At 47.2% G+C, this 16,289-nt stretch overlaps 2 protein-coding genes across 2 annotated transcripts; one reads left to right on the top strand and one right to left on the bottom strand.

Annotated features, from left to right (window-relative positions):
* Nucleotides 1-10,272: 10,272 nt before the first annotated feature.
* On the bottom strand, nt 10,273-14,316 carry NDUFA1 (NADH:ubiquinone oxidoreductase subunit A1). Its single transcript, XM_036839446.1, has 3 exons — nt 14,147-14,316; nt 13,003-13,092; nt 10,273-10,430 (listed from the first exon to the last, which is right to left on the bottom strand). The coding sequence occupies exons 1-3, from the start codon at nt 14,246-14,248 to the stop codon at nt 10,410-10,412; spliced, it is 213 nt and encodes a 70-aa protein (XP_036695341.1). The 5' UTR covers nt 14,249-14,316; the 3' UTR covers nt 10,273-10,409.
* Nucleotides 14,317-14,404: 88 nt separating this feature from the next.
* RNF113A (ring finger protein 113A) lies at nt 14,405-15,653 on the top strand. The gene has a single exon (XM_036839445.1). The coding sequence runs from the start codon at nt 14,563-14,565 to the stop codon at nt 15,595-15,597; it is 1,035 nt and encodes a 344-aa protein (XP_036695340.1). The 5' UTR covers nt 14,405-14,562; the 3' UTR covers nt 15,598-15,653.
* The last annotated feature ends 636 nt before the right edge of the window (nt 15,654-16,289 follow it).

Here is a 16,289-nt window from a genome sequence, read left to right as displayed (position 1 = left end):
GGGCCTCTCGTTACCATGTGAGATGAGGAAGCCAAGCTCACACCAGACCATCCGGCTCCACAGCCTGTGCTCTTAATCACCCCACTCTCCTCCCTCCAAGATTCACAAAGAGTCCTGGGGCCCTGATCTCACATTTCCGTCTGCCGTCCAGAATGTGCTCACTCTCTTTCTGCGAGCCTCTTTCAAGAAGGGTCACCCTTTGTTCCCTTTCTGGACATCGCTGGCCCCAAGGTGTGGTGAGTGCTGTACAAAGCAACCCCAGTTCCCCTGGCCGTCAGGCCAGAAATGGTGTGAACAGCCTTTAAACATTCTGGGAATAATACTGACTCATGTTCATTTGGGTTTCATGTCAGCATTTTAAGCTCGTTTGCCTCTGCCTCAGTTCCCTGTTGCTGCACCTGGTGGACAGTTTTCCATCCTCTGGAGGAAAGCGGAATCTTCTCAGGCTGCCCATCCCAGAGTGAGGAGGACCTGAAGGGTGGCGGTAAGGGTGTCTGGAGGCCCTTAGCTCTAGAGAACTTGCTCTCCCCAGCCCAAGGCCCATGCCAATTTGGCCAAAGCAATTTGCCGTAAACTCTATAGTTAGACAACAATAGTTTTTTGGTAAATTGGTAAATTCGGTAGGCTTTGGTGAGTTAACCATACAGCAACGTGATCCTTCAGAAAATGGCCCATTTGGCTACTTGGTCATTCAGCGACTTGGCTTTCAGCAAACTGCCTCTTGACAAATTGACTGGAAGCCAAATCTGTGCCCTTCAACACCTAGCAAATGAGGTAGGGGCCTTGTCTATGGAAGGACCCAGTGAGCCCTGTGCTCCAGTGGCAGAGGGCAAGGGGGGAGCAGGGCTCAGGAAAGTTCAGGTGTTACCCTCACACATCTGTGGGCACCAGTCTAAAGCATCCCTCCAACTGGCCTCTCTTAGTTCTTTTTCTCCCCTTCCCTTCCTAGTGAAAGGCCAGATGGGCAAAATGGGTGTGAAGGGCCAGGGCCAAGTTTGTGGTCTGAGCGATGAATGGGGAGAACAATTGCAGGTCCTTTTTGTGGAACCCTCCCACCCTTAATAACCCTCGATACCTGAGTGACCAGATCCTTGTCTGGAACAGTAGTAGCCCGGGAAGCCTCAGAAAGTCTCTGGGCAGCTTTTCCCCAGGATTCCCAGCCGGAATGTTTACAAGTGCTGCCAAGGCAACACCAATTTCAACCAATGGGAAGTAAAGCCCAAATGTTTGACTGCTTCTGTTAGTGAGAGAGGGGGATAGTCAGTCACAGCAACAATCTGACCTGCAAAGCAGGACCAGGCTGTCCTGTCCATACCCAGCTTCTCCCCAGCAGATGGGCTCGCAGGGCTGTGCCAGGAGGAGTAGTAAGCCTGCAGCTGGTATGTACTGGGGGTCCTTATTATGTGCCAGTCACCGTGGGAAGGGCTTATTTACTCCTCACAATAGCCCCATTAGGTAGGTGACAGTGCTTTCATTACAGTTGAACAGAGGCACAGAGAGTATTAAATAAGTTGCCCCAAAGTCAAACCCAGAGCTGTCCAACTTCACTGAGCTTTTACTTATTTATTCCCAAATTCTGAGGTTAGAGTCTCCCTTGTGTGCTTGATTTTTTTCAAAGATGTCTTTTATGAATCAAGGGTGAGCTTATATTGTAATGGTTATCAGCACAGACCCAGGAACAATTTACTTAACGTTTCTTAGTTTCTTTATCTATAAAACGGGGATAACAGTGCCTATGGAATAGGGTTCTTTATGAGGATCAAATCAGATAATTTACGTAAAGACTGAGAACAGTGCTTGGTACATCACAGCCTCTCTCTATAATGGTTAGATATTATTTCTAGTAGTACTATTAATAGTAGTAGTAGTAGTATAAATAGTGTTCTTTTAAATGGTGAAATCAAAAGTCATTGGCCCTGTGTTAGGACCCAGTTTTATTAATTCTCTTAATCCATGAAAGCCCTAAGTCTCAGAACCCCTGCCCTTAACCACTGTGCTTTATATATGGAGTGGTTGGTTTCTTACCATAAGACAGTTGGTCTGAATCCCAATAAAGAAAGGAAAGTGCTTTGCTAAGTGTCCTCTTTATCTAGGATGAAATGCTGAGCTCACTGCCTGGAAGACACACCCAGATCCAGGACCCACACACAGAGACCGCTGAGATGGTGTAGTGAGGTAGGGATGGACTGGGGATGGACTGGGGTGGGAGGTACTGTGGCTTAGATGGAGGAACTCAGGCTCTGATCACAGACAGGATTTCAAACCCCAGCTCTGCCATGCACTGGCTTTGTGACTTTAGGCAGGTTGTTTCACCTCTCTGAGCTTCATGTGTACAATGGGGATCTTGATAGGCATCACTTCATAAGGCTGATAAGAAGATGAAAGGAAGCGATTCATGCAGAGCACTCAAAACAAGGACAGGCACACTGTAAGTACTGTTGACTGGAGAAAAGAAAAGCACAACCTAAAAATTTTAAGTTCTGTTTTATTCAGGGACCTTACTGAGGACTATAGTCCACGAGACAGCCTCTCAGAGAGCTCTGAGGAACCGTTCTGAAGAGGTAAGGGAGGAGCCACGATATATAGGAGTTTTTGCTGAAAAAAAATAATGTTGTCAAACATCAAACGATTATTGCTAATCACAAAAAACATCTCAAGTTCATGACTTTAGTGCTTTTCTCTGTATGTGAAGATGCCAGAGTCTGGGCTCATTGAAATCATTCCTTAGATAGGCATCTTAACTATCTGTAGCCAGTATCCTGTTTTTCTCCTTTCTGAATTCCCCTCAGGGCGCACCGTGTTGGGCTGGGGATGCAGCTGCAGTGGCTCCTGGCTTGATGGCGGGCAACATTCTTTGTTTACTAGAGTGGCAGGCGAGTTTCTTTGTCCACAGTGCCCAATAACCATTAGGTACCACAATCATGACAATGAAGAGACAAACCATAACGGGGAGAATCAAAAAGTACAGCAGTCAGAAAGAGCCGGTCACTTCCCCAAAGCTAGGAGAATGTGCCTAGGATAACAGGGGCGGGTGTGTCTTGAGCTCTCACTGTTTAGGCTTGATGCCCAGCAGCCAAAGCAGGAGTGTGGACACTGCCATTGGTGAGCCCACAGGCTCCTGATCTACGAAAACAATTGATGATAAGGACTGGCCTCAGTTCTGTTTGCTGATCTGACTCCCACAAGGTCCATCAGACCAACCGCCATGAACCTTCTAGTGCCATAGCAGGCCCTGGTCCACACCCTGCCCTCCTCCTGGGTTCCCTGGGGGAAAGAGGGGAAACTGGAAACACTAGGCCCTACGTAGATGCATTCCAAAAGAGCAGAGCTCCAGCCTCCTGCATGCCAAGCTTTTGTGGGCAGGGGCAGCAAGACCTCTCCTAAGAAGCCCCGGGGCCATTGGTGCGAGGCCCAGGGTGAGGACCTGGCCTGGAAGGGTGGGCAGTGGGATTCTTAATTGCCCGGAGGAGAGAGACTTGCAGACCAGCGATGAGAAACTCCTAGAAGACAAAATGTTTGCGCGAGGGAGCCAGGAGAGATTTCCCAGACGATTAGAAAGGCTCCTCTTGGAAGCAGGAGCTGCAAGTGGGTGGGCCACAACTTCACCTCCTACCCCCAGCCAGGCCACTCACTGAAGCGACAAATTCTGGCCTCCAGGCTGTCCAGGTTGAGAGGCCTTTTGAACTCTCAGGCAGCACTGAGGACAGGTTCTTCCAAAGCATGCCCTCCTCGGATGCCTCCTTCCCGGCGCAGCTGAGTGTGGAGAAGTGGCACGGAGCCCGGAGAGGAGCAGGTGGGGCGGGAGGAGGGCGAGCAGGAAATAAGCCTTGGCAGCCCCTCTCCCACACACACGGCGCCTGGTCCAGCCTGGCCCCTGCAAGAAGGTGGAGCCTGCGTGCAAAGATGTGCCCCGCGGACCCAGATCCGCCACGAAGCCCTTCCAGACCCTGACGGCAGCCCGGTGAGTGCGCGAAGCGTGCCCGGTCCGCTTCAGGGAGACCATCGACGACACACGGGATCAGACGTGCGAGCCCGCCTCCCGGGCTTCCTTCCTTCCGCCAGGGGAGGGAGAGGGCAGGGGCCGCACTTGCCCCCCGCATATGGGAAGTGGGGCGAATCTGTACCCAGGATGCGGTGCTCACTAGAGCGAGGAGTTGCCTCCGTCGCTGTCAGCTCCTTCCTGAATTGAGGGCAGTTGGGGGGTGCTGGCAGGGGCGATTGATGTCAGCGCGCCAGGAAGGACGCCACACCTTGGGCCTTGGATTCTATTCTTTCCCACCTGTAGTCCTTCAGTCATGTCAGTTCCCTCCCAGTTCCTGCCCTCGCCTCCTCTTGTACCCTCATGCTCACCCCATCACCCCCTTCCCTTATTTATCTTCTTACTCTCCCACCCCGCCCTTCCTCCTCCCGGCCTATGCCCAGCAAGGCTGTCAGTTCTCAGCGATGAAGCTCGGGCTAAATGCTGACGTTCTCCTGTCAAGTGAGCCCAGTCAGCCAGCACATATCTTCTAAGTGCTGCAAAGTGGACAGGTGGCAGGCACTGTGGTGAAGTGAAGCTGAGTGAGACAAGGTTCCCACCCTCAATGCACCTACAATCTAGGTGGGAAGATAAGGTGCGCTCACGTGAAAAGAGAACCAGTGAGTCAAATGTAGCAAGGCATCTTGGGTTGGGGCAGGTTCTAAGTGTGTGGCAGAGTGACCTCACTTCCAGTCTAAAAGGCCACCAGACTGTCCCGGGAAGGGAGAGGAGGTGGTAGGGGCCCAGGGCCTTTCCTAAACTGAGGCCCATTCTCCATCCATAAAGGCCACACACCCTGAGTACTGGACTGTGCCAGTCAGTCCCAGGTGGGTGGGTCCCTGACAGTCATGATGTCATAAAGACCACTCAGAACGTTCCAGCTGTTCCTGAGTATGCAGGTCTGCCATAGGGCGAGTGCCTCACTGAACAGTGCCATGCTCAGAACACAAGTACTGTGGCAGAGCTGTTCCCGGATGGCTGGACTTTTGATGGTGATGCCTTGATGTTCTGTTCCACGGTCATAACCACACTGGGCTGCCCCCAACAGACACTGGATGAAAACTCCAGAGTTGCCCTAGAGACCTGACCCACCCACCTCGCCCCAAAGACCAGGCTCTTAGAGATGAGAGACCAGAGTGGGCTTCTGGGGGCCTGTGCTGTTTTCTGGCCTCTAGAAAAAAGGGTATTAAACCTAGAAGGAAAAAAATCTGTCTGCTAAGTGAAAGAGACACTCCCCAGCCGTGTGGTAGGTGGCACACAGGGGGACAGGCAGGTATACCAAAGCAACTCCTAAACACACGGGAAAGATTCTCGTTTTCTTGGGGGCAGTGATGCTCAGTGTTTCCATTGTCTTCCCTTTTTTCCTATTGCCTTTGGTATTACAGTCCTTTAGGGTCATAACTGAAATTGCATACTTGTTTGTAAATGTTATTACCTGACTACTCTCTAGCCCATATATCATAATTGGTTTCTCCATGTTTTCTGGAACTTAGGAAGACGCCTGCCAAGAAACAGAACAACAGATGAAACAAAATGTGTTCAAACTAGTAAAGCACCAGTTACATGGGTTTACACAAGTAAGATCTGCTAGGCCATTTTCTCAGTGATGCCCTGAAAAGAACAATTAGGTCTTTAGTCCTCAATCAAGATTTGTGGAAATCCCAAAAGCAGTGACTTGGCTCTGCATTGCTAAAGAGGCTTTGGGGGTGGGAGAGGTATATTATGGCCAACAGCATCAGACACAGAGGGTACACAAATATGCCAAAGAAACCTTTAACAATTAAAGATTATGCAAACATAGCATTGGATTTATTCCTTACAGAAATTTCCTCATCTTTTATCGACAGTGCCCCATATGTGAAGGTCATAAGAACATTCTCAACCCCTCAGGGTCTAGCTCAGGCTCTACTCCAGCTTCATCTGGGAAGCAAAGGAAGAGCACATCCCAAAAGAATATTCCCGAGTATGCAAACCTCAGAGATGAAATATTGGGTCAGGGGTGTGTGGATGAGGTGGGGTGGAGGAAGGCAGCATTACACAAGCACACGGGGACCCAAACCAAGAAGCTGAACACCAGTTTCTTTAGATACGTAAAATCTGCATCGACATACTTGGGAAAGAAAAACCTCGATAACCGTTCCGTGTGTCTTGTGTGTCACAAAAGTGTAGTAGAATCATTTGAGTTCTCAGGTCACAAAAGTATCAGGGTGATATGAAATCTGGAAAACCAAGTGATGTTTAACTCTCCACCCTCCTCCCATCCAGAGGCTCCCTGTTGAGGATGGCCAGCTCCAGTCCCATCCGGTCACCACCTTCCCCTAGAACAGAGCAGGCCACGTCTGCCGAGAGGGGTAACCGGGCACTCGGTCCTCATGGTGGCAAGAAACTGCATTTTCCTCTCTGCTCTCAGAACACACCTTTAGAGCAATGCGTGTCCTTATCGAGGTTAGTGTGGTCTGTTGTCCTTGTTGCGGTGTTCTGCGAATCCCTAGGTGTGATCACTCATTCTAAGAGAGGACCCAAGACTGCTACCGCCACCTACACTTGGTTCCGCAGTGGGCCTGAGGGTCCTGCTACCACAGTCGGGTAAGTGCCTTTGGGCGGCCTGGGAGTGGACTGGACAGCTGTTCCAGGGGTGCTTGCAGCGCCAGCAGTGGTCCCCTCCACAGGCACAGGGCTGCCCAGTTACAAACTACTCCACATACATGGCGTCCTGACTGTCTCAGATACCCAGGGACGTGTGCAGAGCGCGTACTATCCTCCCTTGGAAGATAGGAGACCTGAGCCTCAGAGCAGTGAAGTGACTTGCGTGAGGTCACACAGCTGAAGGCGGCGAGCTTCCTGATGTGCTGATCCCCCCAAAGTTCCGAGTCTCCACAGCCCTTCGGAAAAGAAACGGTTTGTTCTTTGCCTTCTCGACTTGAAGCACGTCACTCGCAGTGAGTTGGGATACATCCATGGGATAACAAATGCCTCCAGGGATGGGATAAAGTTCAGGTTTAGAAATGAGCCGAGAGAGAATCTGGGATCTGAACTCTAATGAAAAAAGAACGAGGAACGAACGAGAGGAAAAGGGGAATTGCTCCCATAGACTCCTGACCTGAATAAATAGGAATTTTTTTTAAAAAAAACAGCAACATTTCAGGACTTCCCTGGCGGTCCAGTGGTTAAGACTCCGAGCTTCCACTGCATGGGGCACGGGTTTGATCCCTGGTCGGGGAACTAAGATCCCGCAAGCCGTGCCAAAATAAAAATAAAAATTAAAAATAACACTTCCTGGCGTGTTGCTTGATGGAGACCCCGCTGCTTTCAGAGTTTCTCAATCTCAGCAGTGTTGACGTCGTGGGCTCCCTAAAACTGTCCTGGGAGGGGCTGGCCCCTGCACTGTAGGCTGTTGAGGAGCATTGCCAGCCTCCAGCCACTAGATGTCAGTAGCACCTCCCCCGACTCCCCAAGTGACAGTGAAAACGTCTCCAAACTTTCCGAATGTGCCCTGACGGGCAAACTCACCCTGGCTGAGAAGCACGTCTTTAAGTCCGTGCTCTGCAGAGCAGCCCGGCAGATGGATGCAGGTCCCCACCTCATTCTCCTGCTCGCCGCCCCCAGAGGCTTCCAGCTGCCCTGGACAAAGTCTGACACCCAAGGGAGACGGGCCAGGCCCTTGGTGTTCTGGGCCCTGCCAGCCTCTCCGGTCCCTCTTCCCTCTCCTCCCTGCCGCGCACTCTTTGCTCTAGTTCTGAACAATGACATGCGGCTCTTTCCCACACAGCCACGCTAGTTTGTGTCCTCACGCTCGCGCTGCTTTCTCGCCTCAGTTGCTTATCTCGTAAATGCTCCCCAACCTTCAAGACTTGGCTTGGTGTGGGCATCACCTGGAACTTACCTGAAGCCCTTTCCCTTCCCCCCCATCTGAAGGTTGGGTCAGATCCCAGCTGTGTGCTCCCACAGCACCTTCTGCAGACCCGTCATAGCACTCACCGCCCCATCCTGTAATTGCCTTGCAGTCCTCCGGACTGAGCTCCAGAAGGGCGAGGCTGTCTTATTCGAAGCTGGGGCACAGTACCTGGCATGTGGCATTCACTCAGCAGTGTTTATTGAAGTGAGCCACAAAGAACAGTTAAAAGTACACTAGGTTGGGAGTCTAGACACCAAGATTCTAGTCCCAGGTCTGCTACTAGCTAGCCAGGTGATGGCTTCCCATCGCTGAACCTTTGTTTCCTCATCTGAGGAATCAGAATTTGGACTAGATGTCTAAGGGTCCTTATAAGTTGGAATTGCTGATTCTAGAGTGTTGTCTTTTTTTTTCATAAATATTTCACTTAAAAGTGTTTCCCAAAGGGCAGGGCCATCCTCTTTCAACCCCCTTCTGAATGTGTATGGCTTCCTCTAAACTTTTTCAAACTCTTTTCCTACTGACTATTTCATTTGACCCTAGAAAGAATGATGGCAGCCTGGCAGATATAATTTCAAACAAGAACCATTCTTCCAAACAAGTGACATAAAGGTAAACTGTGTATCAAATGTTACCATCACAGAAGACAGAAGAACACGTGTTTGTATTTCTACATGCATAGAGACCCTCTGGGGTAGTGTGACAGTGGGGCAGGTGCTGGGCAGGGGACTGGAACAAGTCTTTTCACTGAATACCTTATATTGTTGGATTTTTGAGCTATGTGAATACAGTATCTGTTTTAAAAGTTAAAGAATAAAACCATATGTATAAAATTAGCTACAAGGATATATTGTACAGGACAGGGAATATAGCCAATATTTTATAATAACTATAAATGGAGTGTAACCTTTAAAAATTGTGACTTTGTTGTATACCTGAAACTTATATAATATTGTACATCAACTATACTTCAATAAAGATAAATAAAAAAGATAATAAAACCAAATGAATGGCATCGTTTACCAAGCATCCTTTCAACTGGCCTTAAAAGCAGGTGACCAATGGACCCGAGGTCAGTAGCCAGACCACATCTGTCAGAGCTGCTGTAAGAAAACCCTTCTGGCTAACTGCACTTTCAAAAAATCAAGAGAAATGCAGGCTACAACGCACCACTATAGTCTTCTAGCTTCAAAGTGTGCGTTTTAATCTGGTTTACTCCCTGGCAGTGGAGTATAAAAATAAGGCTAAATTTCATAGCAAGTGCCACAAAAAAGGGAGTGAAGAATTCTGACGCTAATGCTAAACCTGACCAACTGATTTTCTGTCACTTTGTAGCCCCTCGCTATACAGCCCTGACATTCATCTAAGGATGAATCCTCTAGTGGATGAGCCCCGCCTAGAGGTACAGTGGACAGAGAACAGACCTAAAAATCAATAGATTTAGTGACAAATTTAGTAATGTTGTCAGTAAGTCTCCCGTATTCCTATCTGTACTACCTGCCCTCTCTCTTCCTTTCCAGAGATATTTCTCATAACAGTCAGCAAAATGAGCCCTGTGTAGCACTAAATAAAGACTAGAGGTTGTATTAAACTTTTAACCATGACCACAGCTTTCCTTAAACAGTTTCATGATCACAGGGTGGCACAATATACAGTGTTCCTCTAAGAGGGACTGCCACCTCCTTCCTCTGTAAGCCCTGTCCTGTAAGATGAGGTCAACGGAAACTATACAGTGCAGGTGTGTTTAAGGTCACCAGCAGATCAAATGTTAAACTAGATAAAAGATGGGGATGACAAGTAACTTAGTTTTCTCACCCAGAGGTCCTGTGGTCACCTGGGGTGTTGATCTGTACACATGGAGTATCACCATCTTCACAGTAGTTACACCTTTTCAGATCTTCATATCATCTGAACATGCAATTCTTTATTTCAAATGGTCGGTACACTCATTTTAATAAACATAATCACTGTTGTTGCTGCTCTACACAGCAATCTAAAATAAAAATCAACACTGAAGTGAATACTATGTGCTGGATACAGAGTGCATCAAAGTTGAAGGTGCGGTCTGGAATTTTAAGCACATAGGATTCACCCAGAAAAGGAACTAGAAAAAAACCAAAGTACTACTTTTTCTGTATGCTCCTAGCAATCTCTGAAGAAACAATGGTTTTCAGTAATATTACAATAGCAGGAACTACCATTTGTGACACATTAGGCACCAGGCACAGTGATTGGTGCTTGGTGTACATTACGTCTATAATTTTACAAGCCTCAGTTGCCTTTAGTTTTTTTAAAGTGATAAAGCTACATTGGGTAGACTGCTTGATCTTGTGTAGTACCATTTTAAAAAGTAAAGAAAACCTCTGATTTTACTTTTTTGTTTTATTTTTATTACACACTACAAAATACACTGCATGCTACACAATACACTGCATAACCTTCTAGCAGGGGTAGACAAGCATAACTGAGTTATTTTTCATCAATCAGGAAAATGCTTCCTTAATCAATGTTCTCCAAACCCTGAAAAACAGTTTAAAAAGGAAAATGTGAGAATTCTGTTCCTGTCAAAGATGTACATGTACTATAACCTACAATGATTCCTATAACCTATAATGACTCCTAATTTTCATTTTCTGACAGTAGCAAACATACCACTTTATATGAAAAGACAACCCCCCCTTCCACTTGCAATCAAAACTAAAGTAAAGCAACTATTTACCACCTGGATCCTTCTACAAAGCACCCTCAGAGGACAGTAAGGTAAATCCATTTTATAAAATAACAGCCAAGGGGCTTCCCTGGTGGCGCAGTGGTTGAGAGTCTGCCTGCCAGTGCAGGGGACACGGGTTCGAGCCCTGGTCTGGGAAGATCCCACATGCCGCGGAGCAGCTAGGCCCGTGAGCCACGGCTGCTGAGCCTGCGCGTCTGGAGCCTGTGCTCTGGAACAAGAGAGGCCGCGATGGTGAGAGGCCCGCGCACCGCGATGAAGAGTGGCCCCCGCTTGCCACAGCTGGAGAAAGCCCTCGCACAGAAATGAAGACCCAACACAGCCAAAAATAAATAAATACAATTAAAAAAAAAAATAACAGCCAACATCAGGAAGATATTATTAGCCCCATTCTACTTTTTTACAGGTGAAAAAAATGGAGGCTCAGAGAGGTTTAAAGTCCCTTGTTTAAGTCAGTAAGGAAGCAGTAGAGCCAGAATTCAAGTTCAGGGACCCCCAACTCCAGAACTGTTGCCCTGTAAGCATGACACTATTCAGAAGACCACTCTATCTTACTCAGTTCACAACCAAATACTTCAGAAACAACAAAGGAAAAGAGTAATCAGTGATGACATTTCTTCCAGGTGTTAAAATAACACATTCCACGTATTCTGTTTCAATTGAAGGAAGAATCACCTTGAGAGAAATTAAAATTGCATAGTCCTAGGAGCCACCTTGTAAAAATCCTAATTCATTTGGTCCAGTCAGGGTCCTAGGAATCTGTATTTTATCTCACATGCCAGGTGATCCTGATGGCATACTTTTTCTTTTCTTTTTTTATTTTTTTGGCTGTGCGGCTTGCGGGATCTGAGTTCCCTGACCAGGGATCGAACCCGTGCCCCGTGTCCCTGCCCCTTGCAGTGGAAGCTCGGAGTCCTAACCACTGGACCGCCAGGGAATTCCTCCCCCACTCTCCCTTTTTTTGGTTATTCTTGAACCATACTTTGAGAAATACCACTCTAGATGAGTAGATATATATCATCATGTTCATCAGATTAGATTCTCAAATAGCACTATACTGAGAGACAGATCACATAGGTTGAGTCCTTATACTGTAATTTAATCACTCTGACCTTCTGTTTTCTCATCTATAAAATGGAATTAATATTTACCTAGATTTGCTGTGAAGGGTGAATTAGCAAGGAGGAAGTATAAAATAGTAAAAATTTTTACAAGAATAATGAGGATGAACTCCTACAATATATAAGAACATACTATTAAGTTGAACCATATGAAAATGCTACTGCTTGGCCATTTTTGACCCACAAAAACAGCAGTTTCATATGATTCAATCAAATATAAAATTATAGTAATTCTTTAATGTACTGGTGCAGGAACTGGCAAACCAATGGAGTATAAAAGAGTGCATTCGGGCTTCCCTGGTGGCGCAGTGGTTGAGAATCTGCCTGCTAATGCAGGGGACACGGATTCGTGCCCTGGTCTGGGAGGATCCCACATGCCGCAGAGCAACTAGGCCCGTGAGCCACAACTACTGAGCCTGCGCTCCGCAACAGGAGAGGCCGCGATAGTGAGAGGCCCGCGCACCGCGATGAAGAGTGGCCCCCGCTTGCCACAACTAGAGAAAGCCCTCGCACAGAAACGAAGACCCAACACAGCCAAAAATAAATAAATAAATAAATAAATAAAACTAAAAAAAAAAAAAAAAAGAGTGCATTCATGAAACAGACCCATGTGTATATGGAAATTTAGTTTACTAGAGTGGTATTTCAAATAAAAAATGGACTTTTCCATATGTAGATAACTGTGACAACTGGCTGTTTCTTGGAGAAAACTAAAGTTAAATCCTTGCTTCACATTATACCCCAAAATGACCTGTAGACAGGTCAGAGCACTAAATGTAAAAAAGGAAAAAAGACTGTAATGGTATTTGGAGAAACTGTAGAAATATATTTTTAGAATCTTGGGTACAAAAGTCATTTGTAAACAAGATATAAAACCCAAAATCCAGAATAATAAAATATGATAAACTGAACATCAAGATTAAAAACTATCTGATGAAAGCCACCATAAAGTAAAAAAGACAGCAGACTGGGAAAAATATTTGCCACATATAAAAGAGACAAAAGATTAATATCTGTAATATATATATAAGAAGCCCTATAAATCAAAAAGAAAAAGATAACAGAACAAGAAAGGATATAGGCAGATGATCCACATAATAAGAAATACAAAGGATCATTAAATATGTAAAAGACAGTGCTATTTTAGTTTGCATTTTCCCAGTCTGCTGTAAGACCTTTGGCAAAACATTAACCAGAATGCACCTCAACCCTGACAGATGGGCTAGTGTCAGAGCCATCTTACCTTTGACGCATAGTAACGATTAACTCCAGAGATGCGCCTATCTCTTTCCATCAAATTCCACTGATATGAATAATAGGCAACTCTTTTTTCCTACAATTAAAAGAAATTGTTATTGTAGTTTATAAAGATGAGTGACCCAATAGAAGGATATTAATAAGTGATATTCCAGAAAAATGGAATCACTGATATAAAAACCAAATTAATAATATAAAACCAGAATCCTAAATAAAATCGGACCACTAAACTTTAGAATTAAGATGGTAACCATGAGTTCTTACACTTTCTATTTTAACCAGCATCATTTTTTTCTTTCCTCCTTTCTTTTTTTTTTTTAAAGTCATGACTACTTGTTCCCTTTGGGGACCCTAATGAGAAGAAACAACAGTGGTAGATCACAAGTGAAAGACAATCACAAAACAAAGTAAATACATTTATACTCTGTACTTTAGAGATAATGTGAAGGACTAATTAGAGAGGAAAATCACAATCCTAATGTGAAAAACAGGAGCATGACCTAAGTTCCTAAAGGCTTGCAAGAGAAAGTGGGAGGATAAAAAAATGTCAAAGTAAAAAAACCTAATTAAGGGGAATTTCCTGGAGGTCCAATGGTTAGGACTGGGCGCTTTCACTGCCCGAGCAAGTTTCAACCCCTGGTCAGGGAACTGAGATCCCGCAAGCTGCGCGGCGCGGCCAAAAACAAAACAAACTAACTAAGGCTAGGAAAAAAGTGAAAAACAAGAAGACCAAGATATGGATGAGAGAAATTAAAATCAAAATCCAGCAAGAAAGGAGACCAGAGGTCAGAGGGAGTGGGGCAAGACTAATTGACGCCTCTCTCCTCTGCCTAGCAGTTTGGACCTACCTCTTTCAATCTCCTGCCTTTCCAGCCCCCAAAACTCTGCTCCGCCCTCCTGCCCACGCTTCACCTAGCAACCAGCTGTTTCTTGCTAAAGTAGAATACGGTTCCCGTCGGCTTCGTTCCGCAAGCCTCTGCTTTTAGGCAATAAAAAAAAAAAGGGAGGGCCGATCTCGGTATTCCCCATCTCGGAGAGAGGCTCCGGGTCCTAACGGGTTCCCGACCCCACCGCCCATTTCGTAACGCCAGCCGGTGGAGTCAGCCGCCGGGCCGGAGAAGCCGCCTTACCTTGCCCCCGTTAGTGAACCTGTGGATGCGTGCAGTGGCCATTCCCGGGATGAATAAGCACGCGGCCATGACGGCGATCCCGGGGAGAATCTCGAACCACATCGCGACACCGTTACCAAGGCCAAACACTTCCTTCCAAGCTCCTTAAAGGTGACCCGGCTTCAATCCCTTTCCGGTAACTTCCGCGGCAGCGCACGAGCGGGACGGGGTCACGTACGCGTCCTGAGGAAGCGACGGGGCGCGGCAGGGCCCAAGAGTGGCGCGCGCCCGCGCTCTCGCACACTCTCGCTCCCACAGTCGTCTTTCCGCAGACGATTTTGTACCGACTCGCGGTCGAGCGTAAGACGTGCAGTCACGTGAAGCAGCTCCGCGCCACCCAGCAGGCCACAGCCATTTCGGAGCTCGAAACTCTTAAAATGGCAGAGCAACTTTCTCCAGGAAAGACGACAGACCAGGTGTGCACCTTTCTTTTCAAAAAGCCTGTGCGAAAAGGGGCTGCAGGCCGCAGAAAGCGCCCAGTCTGCGACCAAGAGTCCGGAGACAGCAGCAGCAGCAGTGACGAAGGCAGCACTGTGGTCCGCCCGGAAAAGAAGCGGGCGACCCACAATCCGATGATACAGAAAACCCGTGGCAGTGGTAAACAGAAGGCGGCTTACGGCGACCTGAGTAGCGAGGAGGGAGAGGGGGAGAACGAGCCCGAGAGCCTCGGCGTGGTCTATAAGTCCACTCGCTCGGCGAAACCCGTGGGGCCAGAGGATATGGGGGCGACTGCTGTCTACGAACTAGACACAGAGAAGGAACGTGACGCGCAAGCTATCTTTGAGCGCAGCCAGAAGATCCAGGAGGAGCTGAGGGGCAAGGAAGATGACAAGATCTATCGGGGAATCAATAATTATCAGAAATACATGAAGCCTAAGGATACGTCTATGGGCAATGCTTCCTCCGGGATGGTGAGGAAGGGCCCCATCCGAGCTCCCGAGCATCTGCGTGCCACCGTGCGCTGGGATTACCAGCCCGACATTTGTAAGGACTACAAGGAGACTGGTTTTTGCGGCTTCGGAGACAGCTGCAAATTCCTCCATGACCGTTCAGATTACAAGCATGGGTGGCAGATCGAACGTGAGCTTGATGAGGGTCGCTATGGTGTCTATGAGGACGAAAACTATGAAGTGGGAAGCGATGAGGAGGAAATACCATTCAAGTGTTTCATCTGTCGCCAGACCTTCCAAAACCCAGTTGTCACCAAGTGCAGGCATTATTTCTGCGAGAGCTGTGCGCTGCAGCATTTCCGCACCACCCCGCGCTGCTATGTCTGTGACCAGCAGACCAATGGCGTCTTCAATCCAGCGAAAGAATTGATTGCTAAACTGGAGAAGCATAGAGCTGCAGAAGAGGGTGGTGCTTCCGATTTCCCAGAAGACCCCGATGAGGGTCCAATTCCCATTACTTAATTTTCCCATTATTCTCAAATCTCAAAATAAATGTTTTGTTGTTTTGGAAGTCTTAATTCGTGTTCTTCCTTTCTAGGGAAAGTGAGAGGAAAAGGCGGGTGGTGAAGTAGGATCCTGGATGGATGACTTGTAAAAGCATCAAGGTAGGTATAACCTGGATTTTTACCTGGTATAAATGCTGCCTGTGTGTAACAGATACTTTTCAAAACCCTTTAGCAAAAATTTGGGGGATGGGAGAAGTTCGAGAAAAGAGCTAGAATTTGCTTGAAGTGACCAAAGCTGTGATGAAAACAAGAACTGAACCTATTTATTATATCACATTTTTGCATCACGTAATAATTTACAAAAGTACTTTCATACATGATCTGTTTTGAGAGCCCATACTACTTCAATATACACCCCAGCCAAGGTGTGTCTGTTGGGGGTTGAGGGGAGCAGTGGGAGTGGGAGAATTGGGTTGGGGGACTGGTAGCCCCACAGCCTGTGCGTATGGGAAATGCTCCTTGCTCTCCTTAAAGCACCTATAGGTAATGCATCCCTTCCAGGGATGACTGAAATGGCCTATGCTCCGCGGTCCAGTATGATAGCCACTACACTAGCTTCGTGTGGCTGTTCAGCACTTGAAATGTGGCTGGTAGCCACCGTATTGGACATGCAGTTCTAGACTGAACTTGTGAACCTGCAGACGGCAA

This window comes from Balaenoptera musculus, chromosome X, assembly GCF_009873245.2.
Source record: "Balaenoptera musculus isolate JJ_BM4_2016_0621 chromosome X, mBalMus1.pri.v3, whole genome shotgun sequence".
Classification (NCBI taxonomy): Eukaryota; Metazoa; Chordata; class Mammalia; order Artiodactyla; family Balaenopteridae; genus Balaenoptera; species Balaenoptera musculus.
Note: the sequence above shows the minus strand (reverse complement) of the source record. Positions and strands in the feature narration are given on the sequence as shown.